At 54.5% G+C, this 17,336-nt stretch overlaps 6 protein-coding genes across 6 annotated transcripts; 5 read left to right on the top strand and 1 right to left on the bottom strand.

The window, feature by feature from the left end:
• Positions 1-836: 836 nt before the first annotated feature.
• PODANS_5_2010 (uncharacterized protein) lies at positions 837-2,027 on the top strand (the record flags this gene model as incomplete). The annotated part of the gene is made up of 1 exon (XM_001904088.1): positions 837-2,027. One exon carries the CDS (start codon positions 837-839, stop codon positions 2,025-2,027), a length of 1,191 nt encoding a protein of 396 aa, XP_001904123.1.
• A 2,530-nt stretch (positions 2,028-4,557) lies between these two features.
• Positions 4,558-6,744, bottom strand: PODANS_5_2000 (uncharacterized protein; the record flags this gene model as incomplete). The annotated part of the gene is made up of 2 exons (XM_001904089.1): positions 4,558-6,167; positions 6,222-6,744. The coding sequence occupies 2 exons, from the start codon at positions 6,742-6,744 to the stop codon at positions 4,558-4,560; spliced, it is 2,133 nt and encodes a 710-aa protein (XP_001904124.1).
• Positions 6,745-9,747: 3,003 nt separating this feature from the next.
• Positions 9,748-10,868, top strand: PODANS_5_1990 (uncharacterized protein; the record flags this gene model as incomplete). The annotated part of the gene is made up of 3 exons (XM_001904090.1): positions 9,748-9,856; positions 10,080-10,678; positions 10,731-10,868. The coding sequence occupies 3 exons, from the start codon at positions 9,748-9,750 to the stop codon at positions 10,866-10,868; spliced, it is 846 nt and encodes a 281-aa protein (XP_001904125.1).
• Positions 10,869-11,748: 880 nt separating this feature from the next.
• On the top strand, positions 11,749-13,977 carry PODANS_5_1980 (uncharacterized protein; the record flags this gene model as incomplete). Its single annotated transcript, XM_001904091.1, has 2 exons — positions 11,749-11,909; positions 11,967-13,977. The coding sequence occupies 2 exons, from the start codon at positions 11,749-11,751 to the stop codon at positions 13,975-13,977; spliced, it is 2,172 nt and encodes a 723-aa protein (XP_001904126.1).
• A 468-nt stretch (positions 13,978-14,445) lies between these two features.
• PODANS_5_1970 (uncharacterized protein) lies at positions 14,446-15,918 on the top strand (the record flags this gene model as incomplete). The annotated part of the gene is made up of 1 exon (XM_001904092.1): positions 14,446-15,918. The coding sequence occupies one exon, from the start codon at positions 14,446-14,448 to the stop codon at positions 15,916-15,918; it is 1,473 nt and encodes a 490-aa protein (XP_001904127.1).
• A 427-nt stretch (positions 15,919-16,345) lies between these two features.
• Positions 16,346-17,125, top strand: PODANS_5_1960 (uncharacterized protein; the record flags this gene model as incomplete). Its single annotated transcript, XM_001904093.1, has 1 exon — positions 16,346-17,125. One exon carries the CDS (start codon positions 16,346-16,348, stop codon positions 17,123-17,125), a length of 780 nt encoding a protein of 259 aa, XP_001904128.1.
• Between the last annotated feature and the right edge of the window lie 211 nt (positions 17,126-17,336).

Here is a 17,336-nt window from a genome sequence, read left to right on the forward strand (position 1 = left end):
CTTTGGTGAATTAGTTGACTTATTGTTTACAAGGTATGTGGTGATAGACGAGGAATAGTATTAGGTACCTTACCTGGTAGGTAGGACAGAGAAAAACACAGCCAGCGCTTTTCCAGCACCAGTTGTTCTCTTCATCAACCTGGTGTCTGCAAAATTATTCGCGCCGCTCGTCTTGGAAGACGTTTCCTATGCCTTGCTTGACTCATCGTTCCACCTTGGTTCCAAACCAACCAAGCCATGCACGGTCCTTGTTACCACTCGAGTACAACGTACACCTTCCCACTAACAGCAACAAACACAAGTTCGCTGCTGTTGGTGTGACATTCGTGTTCAACATGTTGTTGGGCCGAAGTCGTCCGCACCTCATTTCACGGTGCTTTCCCGTCTTATTAAGACTCGATGAAGTGAGGTATCCATGTGGCACTTGACAGCTTTTGTGTGTACTAGTCAGCAGACAAGCATTGAAGGTTGGCGATGTTGGATGCACATGCGAGGTACAGCGCCGCTGCCATTGGACAGCCAGTACGAAATGGATGCCAACCCCTGACCACAGATGGGATCTACGCCACTTGTCCGGATGGAAATGTGACCTTGACCTCACCATCCGATATTTCACAGAGCCGCCAGGAGGCCTGTTGTCATCACACAGAGGGTTAAGCACACACGGGGCGCCGATCCCTCCGCGCCTCCTCAAAAGCTCGACGATATCCCGTGGGCGGTTGAGTCTTGTCTTTCCTTTGTACATCATCTTGTGGTGGATAGGTAATATCGCTAATTTTTAGTCCAACCGGACCAGTCCTTCGTTTTACTTACATTCGTTTTCAGTTAAAACAAAAATGCATTCCAAGTTGTTGATCTTGGGCGCTTTGCCCATGCTCGCTATGGCACGGGCGTATCCTCCCCTTCTCAGAGGACGTACAGATGGCGGCTACGTCACGACTCCCGTCAAGACATGCGAGGATATTGGGCAGCAGACCTGTGGAGATGGTTGTGTTCCCTTGGAGTACAGCTGCTGCCCCACCGAGGAGGGAGCTTGTGCAGCTGGTTATAAATGCCAGATCGGAGACAACGACAAGTACGGGTGCTGTCCCGAAGGTCAGACATGTGTCGGCAATGGCGGCTCTGTCACGACCACCTTTTCGACCTCACTTCCTTCTTCAAGCGCTCCTGCTTACGAGGAAGAGCCGCTCCCCACTGGTGACGGCGAGGAACGCGGCCCAACTTCCACTGATGCGATTGAGGAGCCTGAACCGACCTCCACCGATGTCGTTGACGAGCCAACTTCCACTGAGCCTGCCGAAGAGCCTCTGACCTCCGAACCAGCGGAGGACACCGAGCCCACCGGCACCGACCTTGTCGACGAGCCCGAGCCAACTATAACCTCCACCATCGTCGAGTCCGACCTCCCCAGCGTCACAGCATCTGATAGCTTCGAGCTCTCTGCCACAACCACCCAGGAGCCCGGCACCACAGTAACTGGCGAGCCCTCAGCTACCGGGACAGCGACCGCAACCCCCATCGGAACCCTCACCTCCCTTTCCACGACCCTCACCCCCATCCCAACAAGCTACACAACCTCCACAATCTACACCACCACCCTCGTGACCATCACCTCCTGCGCCCCCACCGTTCCCTGCAACGGCGCTCCCACCGTCATCACAAAGACCATTCCCTTCACAACCACAGTCTGCCCCGTCACTCCGAGCATTATCCCCACGGGCACAACCAGGCTCCCCATTCTACCCCCCGTCAAGCCGACCTACGGCTGCTCCCAAGGCGTCGGCGCCAACTGCCCTCGTCCCACATCGCCAACTCACACTTGGACAGCAACGCGCACCCCATCGGGTACAGCGCCCTGGGACGGAAACTACACCGGAATTTACACCGGCTATCTCCCTACCACGACCGGCCAGGCTGCATCCACTACGTCGAGACCGGTCACGGCTGGTGCTGGCAAGGGAGTGCCGGGCGCGGGTTGGGTTCACGGAATTGTAGCAGGTGTTGCTGTTTTGGGCCTGACTTTGTAATGAGACACTGGGGATAATAGCTGATACAGGTGTTAGATAGCGTCGGTATGTAGTTGGATAAAGACATAGCACGACACTTACCCCGTGGTGCATTAATACAAGCAATCTTGGCATGTCGTGTTCCTGGGTCGCTTTCTTCCGTGTACCAGACTGGTTATGACTCTGTCAGAAGCTACCCTCCTCAATCCCCCCCATCCAGCCCTTGCTCGCCGCATTTACCGCTTCCAGTCAAGGGTGTTGCATATTCCTGACAGCCTAGGGTCATTGGCAAGGGGATTATGTTTCGACTGTGGTCTTCTGCCGCACCACGGTTTGGTGGATAACTTTGATCTAGTAGCACTGATTAGATTCATAGCCACAGCGGGATTAACCTTCAGCTTTTTTGAGCGGATGGTTATAGGCAGGTGTGAGACTGGAAATGGAATAAGGGGCCGGCTTCGTATGATGAAGCGACTGGGAATTCGTGTGTTACTCGGAAGGAACTGCGCGGGTGAGTTGCTGGCTATAAGCCGGGGAGGTAAACAACAGAGAAAAACAAATACTAGTGTTCTCGTAGTTCGAGGTTGATTGTGTAGGTGCCAAGAAACATGCTCAGCTCAACAACCCCAACCCACACAACACCGCGCCAACACCATAAAAAGCTTGGCAGGGGTTGCAGTATCATTTTCACCATCTTCAGCTCAGAACGCGTCGAACGGAACCGTGAACGACGCGTCACAACTTTTTGTCACCGGAGCGAGCACAATAACACTGACCTTCCACCATAACAGCCCTCCATCATCACAGTCCTTTATCGCACGATTCCCACAGTATGAGCGCCCCATTCACCCTCCCCAACCCAGCCGACCTCCTGCTCAACCCGTCGCTCAAACGGCAAGCCTCCGACTCGGAGGGGTCAGACGCCTCGAGCACGGAATCCCAGAAGAAAGCCAAAGTCGCCGAGTCTTTCACCGCGGCCTCTTGCAAGGCCTTCTGCACCCCGCTCCGATGCTGCTCGACCTGCGACCCGGCCAGACGGCAATGGACCTGCACCAAGGTCGGATGTCCGGGAAATTGGCTCCGGTTGGTGGAGTGTTGTGAGCATGAGAATGAGAGCTTTTTGCATGAATTGCATGGCGACGTTTGTGAGCTATTATCACTGCCTAGGTACAGGTTTGCAGGTATAGAGTACTGGCGGATTTGACAGCCTCGGCCAAATAAATGCCACTCTTGCAACAGGCTTCTCTGCCCTTCTCTTCGCTGTGAGGGCTGGGGATGCCAAGACACTGATCGCAGCGGATCATCCACCACCTGTTCTCCCGTGCAAGATGTGTTTCGAGGAGCAGCAGCGCCAGGAAAGCGGAAATGGCGAGGAGCAAGGCGCCGATGATGATGATGGCGATCAAGGACCGGAAGACGAAGCCTCCGAGAAAGAGCCCGATGACCAACCAGCTCCGCTACCATCCTGTGCCACTATTTGCGACTGGATAGTTCACCCTGATGACTTGTACAGCAAGTACACCTGCCACAATCTCAAATGCCCCAGCGACGGACCGCTCGTCAGCTGCGAATACTGCATGGACGAGGAACCTAAAGAATGCCCTACCGAGTGTCCCCTCTGCCACGGGCACTGGATGTGCGTCTGCTTGACCCAGGGCACTTAATGTAAACTGACCCGGCACTTTAGCGATATGGGTCGCTGGAGTTCGAAGCCAAGGTTTGGTGATGCCGCTCCCCACAGGCTAGGGGCCACAGGGAGTACTAGTCCGAGGAACTCACATGCTCTTACTGCCGTGAGGAGCTCGACTCTGACCACCACTCAACAGACTTTACTGCATACTACTGCCATAACCAACGCTGCACCACTTGGGAGTTCATCACCTGCGAAGAATGCACCCCCAAGGGGGTGCTCCGGCCATGCCCCGACTGTCTGGGCGAGGACGCGTGTGTGCATGCGAGCTATATACGGTCCCGTGGCAGAAGATGTGCAAAAGCTATCCGATGTACAACTGCTGGCCAGTCAGGGTCTTCGACCAGCCCTTCTGCCAACGGAGCTGGCATGTTGGACCTGATGGGGAGCGGTCGGCTGAACCCGAATTCTGCAATGTAGAGGCCCCGCCCTGTATATGTGACGATTCGGAGAAGGAGGCCGATGGAAAGGGGCGTCCGACTGCATCCTAGCTGCAGGGCTCAATTCTCCGGCTCTTAGATGCCAGATCAGGGGTGTAATGCCGTCTTCGAGGCAAATCGAGACAGCCAGCAATGTACATACACAAAGCCAATTATGGAACAACCAGATTCATTAATACTACGTTCTCTGTCCTGCCTTTCACAACCCGTCCTCGCCAGGAAAAGAAGTGAACGCAGCCAAGCAAAGTACACCAATCTGAAGACCGATAACTGACACCTTTTGAACACTCAGTTAGACTTGTACCATCTATCCATCTTGGTTTTCTTCAAAAAGCAACGAGACAAAAAAACCCCATCAGGCCGTGCTAGGTGGTTCAGGCAGAAATCCGAGTCTAGAAACACAATCAGCCTTGTTGCCCCATCACAACTCTTCAAAAACAAGCTTATCCTCGTTCTCATCCGGCCCGTCCGCCAAATACTTTTTCCGGAGGTACTCCAGCCTTGCCCCTTTCCCGTCAGGGTCGGACTGATGTAGCTCTGCCATGTGCAGCTCCGGCGACGCGAGGTTTCCAACCTTGGAGTCATCTTCCATGAGCCTTGACCCCCCGGGTATTGTGGTGCCTCGTGCAGGTGGTGGAAAGGAGGAAAGATAAAGAGAATCATTGTTGCTCACCTGCAAAAGCCCGTTGCTCAACCCATCACCATGGATCAAATCCAACACACTGCTGCTCGACTTCTTTCTAAGGGGCTGGGCAGGAACACCCAGCATCCCACCGCTCTCAGCCGCACCAGCGACCCTAAGCGGGAAGGGGAGCACGGTCCCCACCACCACGGGTGCAACCTGGCTGACCACCCCGCCAATATCCCTCACGAGACCGCCGAGGAAATCCCCAAACGACTCCTCATGACCCTGCCCCTCCGGGACCGACATCGTAATCTGCTGCAGCTCCGAGCTGGAAAGCTTGGACAAGGCCTGGAGGGCGGTCTCGCCAAAGACGGCCCGCTTGGCCACAAGGATGGCAGCTTCACGGTCGGCTTGGGAAAGGGATTGGGTCGAGAAGGAAGACTCGGAAACGTGCTCGACAATCTTCTTTGTGAGCTGGTAAAGGGGCTCGCGCTCGACGGCGCGGACGATGACCTTTCCGAGGTCGTCGAACCAGCCCTCGGCGCGGTAGGACTCGGCACGGTTCTTGATAGTGTCAACGAGGAATTTGCCCAGTTCGATGCCGATGGTGATGCCGGGGAAGAGGCCGAAGAGCTCGGCTTGTTGACCGTTGGTGGCTGGGCCGTTGGAGGTAGCAGCGAAGGGGACGGTTTTGAGCTTGACCTCGCCGGTGGCGGTAGTTTGGGTGTACTCGGTCGAGCTGAGGATCTTGTTCGCGGTCAGGGGGAGGGCGGGGCCGAGGCGGCAGATGATGGGGTCAAAGTTGATGGAGCGGTAGTGGGTGCTCCAGATCGAGGACATTTCTTGCAGGATCTTGCGGGTGATGGGGTTGTCCTCTAGCTTCAAGATGGATTGGAGGGCAGCCTCGGCGAGGATGCCACGCTCGAGTGTGCCTTGCAGCACAGCGCTTACATCAGTCAAGGCAGATTCAGTGGCCTGATTGATGACACCGAGGATGGCGTGAGCGATGGCGCCGTGGACGCCGCCCAAGAACGGCTGGAGGTAAACAGGGGCGGCAGGGCCCACGTTGCCCTGCACAAATTTGGCAACCTTCTTGAGGTCGTCAAAGAAGCCCTCAGCGTCAAGGGGTCCAGGAGCTGGAGCGGAGGTGTAACCGGTGCGAGGAGCAGGCTGGGTCGTGGGACTGGCGCCGGATGAGGTGATGGAGTAGCCGTATTTGACAAGCTTGATGCCCTGGTGCTCACCCCAGGGTGGGAGGTTGCCGTCGAAGACCTTGAGCATGCCCTCGTAGTCATTGCCGAGCGGGCCTATGACACTGGCCGAGTTCTTGTCGCCGCCACCGTAGACGTGAGTACCGATGACAGCTTGCTTGGAACCCTTGCGGATAACAGGAGCACCAGATTGACCTATCCGTTGTTAGCGAAACATTATCACGGGGAAAAAAAGAATCCAAAACTCACCACCAAAGGTCGAAATCCGGTACTTGAGCATGCCCCTTCCCTTGTTCTTGGCCGAGTCAAGGACGTAAGTGATGCTGGTGAACTGCTCCCACATAAGGGCACCCTTCTCCTCGCGGCCATCGGCATCCTCGAGAGTCTTGTCGGCAGGATAGCCAACAACACCAATCATGTCATCGCCACTCTCAGGAGTGTTCTTGTACGTGAAGAGGCGGAGGTTGCCAGTGAAGGGCTTGTCGAGTTTGACGAAGGCGACGTCGGCATGGCGGTTGTTGCGGTCGACAACCCACTGGGCGTTGGTGACGACGACTTTGCCTGAGCGAAACTGCACGATAGGAGAGTTGATGTTGGAACGTCCGTGGTAGCCGATGTAAGCCTTGATGTCGACGGCCTTGCCGAGGCCTCTGCCATAACCAGACCAGTCGAAGACATTGTGGCCGGCAGTCACCAAAAGGTCTGGGGCGATGAGCCAACCGGTACCCATGGCGTAGGACTTATCACCAGGCTGCTGGCCTTCATAGCGCATCTGAAGCTTGACGATGGCTGTCTCTTTGTCAACACTTGCCGGTCATAGATTCGTGCAGAAGAGGACACTCACAGCGATATTTTCCGCCATCCCGGATATCGTTGTCATCGACCAGAGAGCGGTGGTCTGGGTCAAATACCGACTCGGAAGTGTCATCAGTGGAGAAGAAAGACTCTGGTGTCACCTGGGTATGGGCGTAAGGAATTTCCCAGGTGGCAGCCACGGCGAGATAGGGGTCAGAAGACATTTTGGTTTGATGTGTGAACGAGTTTTGATGATGTGAAAAGGTGATGCGGTGAGTGTCGGTCGTCTGAGACGATCACCACGTCCATCTTATACTCCTTTCCTGGCGACACCAAGCCCAATCGTCAACTGAGGTGCCTCCTTTTGTTGTCGTCAACAACTTGATGGAGAAGCGACGCAAGCCTCTTTCCTTCTGGACCAAACTGTTTCGTGATCGATTGAAGGCCTCGTCCAATAGTGGCGTACGCTGACAGCGCTTGCGCGGAGGAGAAATCGGAAGTGCCTCGCGACATTGAAGCTGAAGCTTCATCTTGAAACATCCTTTGGCTCCAATATCACAAGCGGGGATATCTCAAAAGGTCTATGCAATCCTTCAGCTGACTGTTGGAAGCCGAGTTCGTCGATATCCATATCTGTGTGTGGTTAGTGCTGCTGGATGTGGCCGGCTGTGCCTGCAGGTGAAATTGCACAAAACGTTCCAGAGTTTTCGGAATGCGATAGAAGGTTCTTGGGAAACGTGGTCTGGAACTGACAGGTGCAAGCAGTTTCACACAAAAGTTTTCTTTTGTAACGGATGGCGGGCTCGGGTCTCCAAGCACCTAGAACGAAGATGGCGTTATGTACGACAACCGAGAATGGTAAGGCTGTCGCTGGCACACCAGCTGAATGGGTGTTGACCTCAGCTAGGCCGTGCTATTGGCCCGCCCTCCACATGCTAATGCGACCTGCTGCAGAACATCACAATTCCCACCACCCCAAGAGTCCCTTTTGGGGAAGCCCAGGTGCGGGTGCGGGATGGAGCGAGCCGCCCACTCTGGTGAGGGGGACGTCCAAGGTGGTACAACCTCGTTGCAAAACGCTCACTTGCAAAAGACCTGATCAAGTGTTTAGCAAGATGTGAAGTAAAAGCCGGCCGCAATTGTTCGCCCAGGAAAAATCCCAAGATCATATCCGATCATGGTAGGTATTCACCAGTTGGGCCAAGCACCATGACAGGGCGGGTCGACGAAGAGCGCTCAACGTTGGGAATCCTCAGCATTATAATAACTCCAGCGATAACTTTCGGGCAAAAGTCCGCCCGCTCGTACCCGAGATATGCCAGATCAGGCCCCATTTCTCGCCGGTGTCGGGGCTCGGGGGTTTGTACCGGAGGTCCGGATCGCGGCGGAAGTAGTGGGGCCGCCGCCCTCTCTCTGCATGCAGTCAACCGTCCTCTGGAATGAGCCAAGCAACCAATCGAGTGGTGCTTTTACACTGATCGGAACTCCCCTCTCGGGCTGGGATCATGTCCGGGGGGTTGGCTGAGGGCATCAGGGCGAGCTCACTGTTGGCAAGTTCACAACGGTGTTGGTTTCTTGATCACCATTCCAGACATATGCCGAGGTGCTCTCTCTCTCTTTGTTGCAGAATGTTTCCGGGTACCAAAATAAACTTCTTACAGCGCAGATCAGTCAGCGGTCTGCACGAAAGACAGTAACAATATGGTAAGCTGACGGGCCATAACGTTGGGTTTGCTCTGGAGGAACACAACATGCTAAGGTTCTGAGGCATGTCGCTCTTTTCTCTTTTGGTGGTGATATGCAGGAACACGGGGGTCCAGACCTTGCGGGTCAACGACTTTACCCCATAATCCATTTGGCGCTTCCCGCGGTGGTAGTGCTGACGGGCTGATATCAAGCGTATCATGTATGTGGCTGCATGATGACAAAGATATTGACCTCGTCTCGTGCAAGAAACAGAAATAACCGGCATCGTGGTGACAGTAAGGGTTTTGATGCCAAGAGCACGTGTCTGGTTGACATTCCTGATCCTGATGAAGTGGTCTGTGTCAGCCTCTTTGCCGAGAAGAAAATTATTGAATTTGCCAATGACCTGAGAACTGGGCACGAATCATGACCCCTATTTCATTGAATCGTTGACAGCTTAGGCTAGCTGCGCTCCAACAGTTGCCAGTAGTGAGCTACCTTATGGAGGAGCAGAGATCAAAGGGAGAATTCAGGTGAATGAGATGGTCTCGCGCCCCAAGTTGATGGCGAAGCAGCGAGACACTGAAAACGTGGAGGCGGAGAGTTGACAATGCACAGGGCCAAGGGCGCCGGACCTCGTCCTCAGCTACGTATGGCGGGGAAAGGGGACACGGTGCAACGTGACATTTAGGTGACTTTGTTCTCCCTGTCTTTGCAAGCACCGTACCTTCCTTGGCACTCAGTAATGAACATGGACACTACCTATCTGCCGGACTAAGTCCGGATGGTCTGCCGTTTGGTGCGGGTTGGATGCTTTTGCTGCTTGCAGCCTTTTGACGGCGGCCATCCACGGCTCTGGAATTCTGCCATGACCGAGCTCTTCAACCAGTCCAACGAGTCAACGACAGACGATCCTATCCAATTCTTGCATCCCTTTTCGTCCTCCCGTTCCCAACACCAACAGCACCGTGCAAACGCCTCGAAGCGCTGCTCTCGGCGCCGAACCGTCACCGATTGTCCGCGGGTAGAGCACAGTCCGGCATTCCTCCAAACATGGTCCGACAGGCGACAGCCGCGAGATCGTCGCAGAACGATTTCAGGGTGACTCGCAGTGTTCCAAATAGCCGGACGGCCATCGACATATAAGTAAAGATCACGTCCTCGCCATTCCAATGCCCTCTCACACTTCAGCATTCTTTCCTTGTCAAGATACTCACCATTGTATTGCATCTGCCATTCCCTGATCTAGCTACTCGTCTTACTTTCCAGCCAAACCCAACAACCAACCGCAAACATGCCTGGCGTCACTTCCAACACCTCCAGCAAGTACAATGCCATCCCCGGTCCTCTGGGTTTGGCGTCGGCTTCGCTCGAGGGCAAGGTCGCCTTGGTAACTGGTGCTGGTATGTATCATCCATCCTTGTCGAGGGTTAAGCCTCGAAGCCCTTGCACCTGCATAGCAGCCCCGCCAAGCACTTCCCCTGTGCGCGGTACGGGGCATTTACCCCAAGCCAAAGTCCGGTGCCAAGCCCACATCCCGCCCCTTATCGTGGCACCACATGCGAGCTGCCTCATCTGTCTTGGGGATCGGCATTCAACCATGACCTCACAGCTAACACAGTGTAGGCCGTGGTATCGGCAAGGAGATGGCTCTCGAGCTCGGACGTCGTGGCGCCAAGGTCATTGTCAACTATGCCAACAGCGACTCGGCCGCCAACGAGGTCGTCCAACAGATCAAGAAGAACGGCACCGATGCCTTCGCCGTCAAGGCCAACGTTGGTGAGGTCGACCAGATCGTCCGTCTCTTCAAGGAGGCCAAGGAGAAGTGGGGCAAGCTCGATATCGTCTGCTCCAACAGCGGTGTCGTCTCCTTTGGTCATGTCAAGGATGTCACCCCTGAGGAGTTCGATCGTGTCTTCAACATCAACACCCGTGGCCAGTTCTTCGTCGCTCGCGAGGCCTACAAGAACCTCGAGGTCGGTGGCCGTGTCATCCTGATGGGCTCCATCACCGGTCAGGCCAAGGCTGTCCCCAGACACGCTGTCTACTCCGGCAGCAAGGGTACCATTGAGACCTTTGTCCGCTGCATGGCTATTGATTTCGGTGACAAGAAGATCACCGTCAACGCCGTCGCCCCCGGCGGTATCAAGACCGACATGTACCACCAGGTCTGCAGAGAGTACATCCCCAACGGCGACAAGCTCGACGATGAGGGTGTTGACGAGGTGAGCCTCCTTATGGATTTACTGCATATTATCACGATGCTAACTGCAACAGTACGCTGCCGGCTGGTCCCCTCTCCACCGTGTCGGTCTCCCGATCGATATCGCCCGCGTCGTCTGCTTCTTGGCGTCGCAGGACGGCGAGTGGGTTAACGGCAAGGTCATCGGCATCGATGGCGCCGCTTGCATGTAAAGTACGGACAGATATTGGCTGGAACTAATGATGCGTTGCTTTCACAATGGAGGTGTTGGTGGATAGATGGGAGGACAGGCTGGATTACCGGGTTATAGATATGGGGGCAGACAGAGCACATTTTATTGCTGAGAGATAGTTGCAGTGCAAATATGTTTACTGGTATGTTTCACAATCAGGGAGCTCCAATTCAGGCTTGCTTTCGTGCATCTGTTGTTGAGGGCGAGACAACGACAAGTGTGGTCAAAGCCATCGAAGCCACGGGGGACTCTAGTATCGCGTTAGATGTCTCGATTCGGCTCCGATGCTGACTGCATCGTGGATGAGGAATCTTGTGTGACCACATGAGGCAAGCCTGCCACATTGACCATCCTGACTCCCGGGCTATGAGGGCAGACCATACCATGGCTGCGTCTGACAAAAGTGTCTCGGCGTGGCACCCATCACGAGAACTGTGAATGGCCAGGTTTCAGCCCTTCCAGCAAATAGATGCCAATCCATACGTCAGAGACATGACCATCAAGAACAACGGGCATGAACACTATAAAAGTAAAAAGGTATAAAGATAGCGGAAAACATCGAGTGAGAAATGAGCCATTCTTTTGCTTTCTTGTCAGCAAAAAGGTTGAGAACTTGCTAACGACCCCCTGTCTCACTACCGCATAACTTTATGCAATTGCGAACCCGCGCACAGTTGGCATTCCTTCCCATTAGGGTAATAGCACACTAAAAAGCGCCACAAAAAAACTCTCCCCGGAAGTCGGAACGGAACGGCGACGACGAGCAAACGGCAGGAGCTCGGGTGATACCGTGAAAACATCAACAATTGGCGAGCAAACCCAGAAAGCATCTTGGCCTCCTGCCAGACACCACTTTCAACATGATAACCAACGGATCCTCACACGACAAGAAACCAGAGGCTATGCATGCCTCTGGTGTTCTTTCCGAATGGCAGAGACTGCAGAAGCAGTTGACTGGAAACGGGGTCGTCTCTGTTGATGGCGAAACCCTGACTGTTGCTGATGTTGCGGCGGTTGCACTGTAAGTTCTCCGTCCCGTCGCTTGTCAACAACAAGGAAAGGCTAAGACTGTGACTAGACACGGCGCAAAAGCACGTCTCACCGATGACGAGGATATAATTCGACAAGTCAATGAAAGTGTTGCTTACCTTGCACACGAGCTCGAAGCAGGGCACACCATCTACGGTGTCAATACCGGCTTCGGAGGCAGTGCAGATACCAGGACTCAAGATTTTGAACGACTTCAGAGTGCTGCCATCCAGCATCTCAATGTCGGTATCCTTCTTCAAAGTGACAAGGGCAACGACAACGGCAGAAACGAGCTTCTCCGAAGTCATGCTCTCCCCAGCCCAGTGGTCAAGGCCGCCATGCTGATCCGCTGCAACTCCCTCATGCGCGGCCACTCTGGCGTTCGCACCAGCGTCATCGAGTCAATCATGGGGCTTCTCGCCAACGACATGACCCCGGTCGTTCCCCTCAGAGGCAGCATCTCCGCCTCGGGAGATCTCTCGACTCTATCTTACATCGCCGGTGCCATAGAAGGAAACCCCGACATCTTTGTCAAGCTCGGCAGCGACAAGATCATCCCCGCTAGCGACGCCCTCCAAATCGCCGGAATCACCCCCGTCCGCCTCCAAGCCAAAGAAGGCCTCGGAATCACAAACGGCACCGCCCCCAGTTGCGCCATGGCCTCCCTGGTCATCGCCCAAGCCAACCAGCTCGCCTTGTTGATTCAAGTCCTGACAGCAATGGGCACCGAAGCCCTGAACGGCACTTCCCACAACTACCACCCCTTCATCTCCAGCACCCGCCCTCACCCAGGCCAAGCCGAAGCCGCTTCGAACATCCTGTCTTTTCTCTCCAACTCCAATATCTCCCCTCCTTTTCCCGCCGAATCCTCCCCCAAAACCCGCCTCGGCCTCGCTCAAGACCGTTATTCCCTCCGCACAGCCCCGCAATGGATTGGTCCCCAACTGGAAGACCTTCTCCTGGCAACAAAACAAATCACAACAGAACTCAACTCAACAACCGACAACCCCCTCATCGACCCCTCCTCAAGCTCGATCCACCACGGCGGCAACTTTCAAGCCATGGTCCTGACCTCGGCCATGGAAAAGACCTCGCTTGCACTGCAAAATCTCGGCCGGTTGATATTCGCGCAGTGCTCGGAGGTGATCAATAACATGACCAGCAAGGGCTTGCCGCCGAACTTGTCGGCTGACGACCCCAGTCAGAGCTTTACGGCCAAGGGGTTTGATGTCACGATGGCGGGGTACATGGCTGAGCTGTCGTATTTGACGAGACCGGTGAGCGCGAGTGTGCAGGTCGCTGAGATGGGGAATCAGAGCGTGAATTCTATGGCGTTGGTGGCGGGACGGTACGCGATGGAGGGGGTGGAGATTTTGGGGCTGATGTGTGCTACTTATATGTGGGTCTTGTCCCAGGCTGTTGATTTGAGGGTGGTTCAGATGAGGTTCAGGGAGGAGGTGAAGCTTTGGTTGCCGAGTTTGGTGAGGGATCATGTCTTTGGGGGGAGCGGTTCCGGGAGGGTGGAGGTGATTGAAAGGGTCGCGGGACAGTTGGGAGACATTATACTACAGAGGTGGGATGAACTCGCGCATTTGGACTTGAGGGAGAGGTGTGACAAGGTTGCGAAGGAGTCGATGGGGTGGTTGCTGGATGATGAGCAACCCTTTTCGAAGGGGGAGATGGTGGATCGTTTCTTCTTGTCGGAGTACAGGACTGCCGTGAGAGAGTTCTTGGAGCAGCATTACAGGGAACAGCATGACATGTTTAGTGATCAGGGACAGGCGGGAGAATTTGTTGGTGAGGGCGGGAAGCTGGTGTATGAGTTTGTGAGGAAGGAGCTGGGAATCCCGCTGAACAGAGGGGTAGAAGATCATCCGCCATTACTGTTGAGGACCAGGGCAGAAGGAGAGAACGATCATGGTCACGGTAATGGCACTCAGGCGGATCCGAGAACCAAAATTTTGGGAACACAGGCCTCTAACATTTACGAGGCGTTGCGGAAGGGGGTGCTGCATGACCGTATCATGAAGTACGCAGAGGAAGCTCGTCTGTGGGCATAAGATAGAAATTAGCAAGTCGGTAGACGAACAAATACACAAGCACGACAAGACAATTCCACTCAGAACTGGTCAATATTTTGCTGGAAAGATAATGCTTTGAGTAACCCTAACCCGAGATTGTTGTGCGCTCGGCCTCTAAAACTTAAACTTTGACATGGCGTCAGTGAGGCTCATGCTCGCCTCTGTCTGGCGACATTTCGAGTGCGACATTCCTCAACCGTCGAACCGAACAGCACCGAGTGTTCGTGGCACCAATCCAGACACATCGACAATGGCGAGCCCCACCAAAATCATGAGATGAGCGACTGGGGGCATTCTTCCTTATAGCGTTGCATCGCATCAACGAGCCCCATTTCTTACCACCAGCTGCCTGCTCTTTGTTTACCTGATATATTTTTCTTGCCCATCCGCGACTCGCACACATCTTCCAACGACCACTCCCTCCGATTGGACTGCCTGACAGGCGCCATGCCGTCCTCAGTCCAAGATTACCAGCCCGCCATGACATCTGGCACCACAGCCGTCGCCAATTTGGGCCTGATCACCTCCCGCCCAACGGGCCGGCAGGGCTCCATCAGCGACCCGGAGTCGGCCATGTCCACCATCACCGACCAGTGCGCCCCACCAACCGCACCTCCTCCGCGAAGCCGCACCCCACCACCGCCGCCCCCACCCCGTCGCCGGACCTCTGTCACCGTGTCCATGGTTCACGGCGACAGCGTCGATGAGCTAGGCGCGGAACCCCGTCTTGCTGTTCTCCATCGCATCCCGACTTACCTCCAACCTCCATTGCCATGGCGCGAACGATTGCTGCACTTCACCTTTGCGTGGTACACCGTCACCATGTCCACTTCTGGCATCGCCATGGTCATCGCCCTCACGCCCCATCGCTTCACAGGTCTCGGCACCATAGGGCTGATCATCTTCCTCCTTGACCTCCTGGCGTTTTTGTTCATCACGGTGATGATCATCCTCCGGTTCGTCATGTACCAGCACACCTTTCGGCGGGCGTTTACTCGACCTCACGAAGCGCTGTTTATATCCACCCTCTGGCTTTCCATCTGCGCCATGTTGCTCAACATTGACGAATACGGACGGATATTTTTGAATCCGGCGGCATATTTACGACTTGCCCCGTTCATGAGAGTCGCTTTTTGGATCTACCTCGCTGTTACCTTTCTGTTTTCGGTTTTGCAGTATCATTTGCTGTTTACGGTCAAGGAAGAGAGACGGCTGTCGATTAATGCCATGACGCCGGCTTGGATCCTACCGATATTTCCGGTCATGTTGGCGGGCTCGTTGGCGGGCTCGTTGGCCAAGTCACAACCTGCTATTCAGGCTCTTGAGATGATATCTGCTGGGTTGGCGGCGCAGGGACTGGGAATATTGGTGTCGATGTTTTACTATTCGACCTATTTGTCAAGGCTGATGGCGTTTGGACTGCCGGTGCAGAGGCCGGGTATGTTTATTGCTGTTGGGCCACCGAGTTTTACTTGCTCTGCGCTGGTGGCCATGGCGGGTGAGGTACCGAGGATATTGGTGGGCTTGCCAGCGATGGAGGTGATTACATTTAGTGGTGGAAATCCAGGGGTAAATATCCAGACTCTCGGGGCTGGAATACGGCTGTTGGCTATGACGACTGCGGTGTTCTTATGGGGGTTGAGCTTTTGGTTCTTTGCGAGTGCGACCACGGCGGTGGTGGCTGGGATGCCGGATAGGAAGTTTCATCTCAGTTGGTGGAGCTTTGTGTTTCCCAATGTTGGCTTCACGTTGGCGTGTATACGCATGGGGAGGGTGTTGGAAAGCGCGGGGATACTGTGGTTCAGTACGGTCATGACGGTTTTGTTGGTGGTGGCTTGGGGGTTTATTGGGTTTCGGTGTGCGGTGGCCGTGCACAAGAGGGAGATCGTTTGGCCAGGGCATGATGAGGATTCTTTGTGATGCCATGAATGCCGGGTATATTTGTCCCAAATATGAATAATGTTTACACGTACAGAATACCACGAATTAAATGGCTCTCAATTAGCTCTCGATGCTAATGTTCAGTTCCAAGCCGGGGAGTCGGAGAGCGTTTGTCTTGACACCGGTTCTCCACGGTCTGCCATCTATGTCGCTTCACATGCTCTTTGAAGAGCTGTCAGGAGGGGATCTGCGGGGGATGGGAATTTATTTGCAAGGGCAAGTGGCAAACCCCGCTTCGAATGTGAACGCGGAGGCGCCAAGACTGGGGAAGTTGCCGAGGTCTTTGTCCCAATCGAGAGGTCTTCAATCCTCAAAACACTCGGCGCCTCAACAGGTTTAGAAGAGACCTACGAACTCGAGATCTTCCCACACACAGCAGGGCAATCCGGACGAGAGCATCATCAACATGGCGTCTATTTCTCTCGGTGCGTTCCAGCTCTATTGGGCTTCCATTGTCCGAACATACAGCCCTGATCAGATCGAGTTCTTTGGCAGTCTTGCTGTTCAGCTGCTCTTCTTCTGGGTCCCTGCCATCGCCTATACCGCTCTCGACTACATCCTGCCCAGTTTCTCAGCTAGGCACAAACTGCAACCGGCACCAAAACAACCGACATGGAAAGAAATAAAACATTGCGCCTATATCGTCGGCCGGAACCAACTCATGAACACAGTATTTGCTCTCTTGATGCTGGCTAGATCCCACTACACCGGGAATCCCTCGAGCTTCCAAATCACAGAGACTCCTCCAACTCTCAATATCTTCCTCCGGGACTTTCTCATCAGTTGGATCGTGAGGGAGATCTCCTTCTATTACGTCCATCGACTGTTCCACACACCCCGATTCTACAAGACGATTCACAAGGTCCACCACGAATTCATCGCACCTGTTGCTCTGGCAGCGCAGTATGCCCATCCGGTCGAGCAAGTGGTGGCAAACACGCTGCCCGTCGTCATGGCCCCTATCTTGTTGAGGACTCACATCTTGACATTCTGGGCATTTTTGAGCTGGCAGCTCATCGAGACGAGCACTGTGCACAGTGGCTACGACTTCTTTGGTGCCATCGCGAAGGGTCATGATGTCCACCACGAGAAGTTTGTTGTCAACTATGGAGCGTACGGGTGGATGGACTGGCTGCATGGTACGGGCCCGAAGCAGAGGGCCATGTCGAAGAACAAGAGGAATTGAGATGGTGGCGGATCAACGGGAGCTGAAGCCTTTTGTGTTCTCCAACAATGACTTGGATCGTTGATGTCATTCGGATGAACAGACAAAAATGAACATTTATTTTGAGATTGATCGGAGTTACATACGTCTGTGACCTCGGGGTAGGATGCACCGTCCGCCAAGCCCGCTACAAGACTGGCGATATCCAACAACCTGGTTTCCCTCAGCCCGC

The sequence above is a fragment of the Podospora anserina genome, chromosome 5 (assembly GCF_000226545.1).
Source record: "Podospora anserina S mat+ genomic DNA chromosome 5, supercontig 1".
Taxonomy (NCBI): Eukaryota; Fungi; Ascomycota; class Sordariomycetes; order Sordariales; family Podosporaceae; genus Podospora; species Podospora anserina.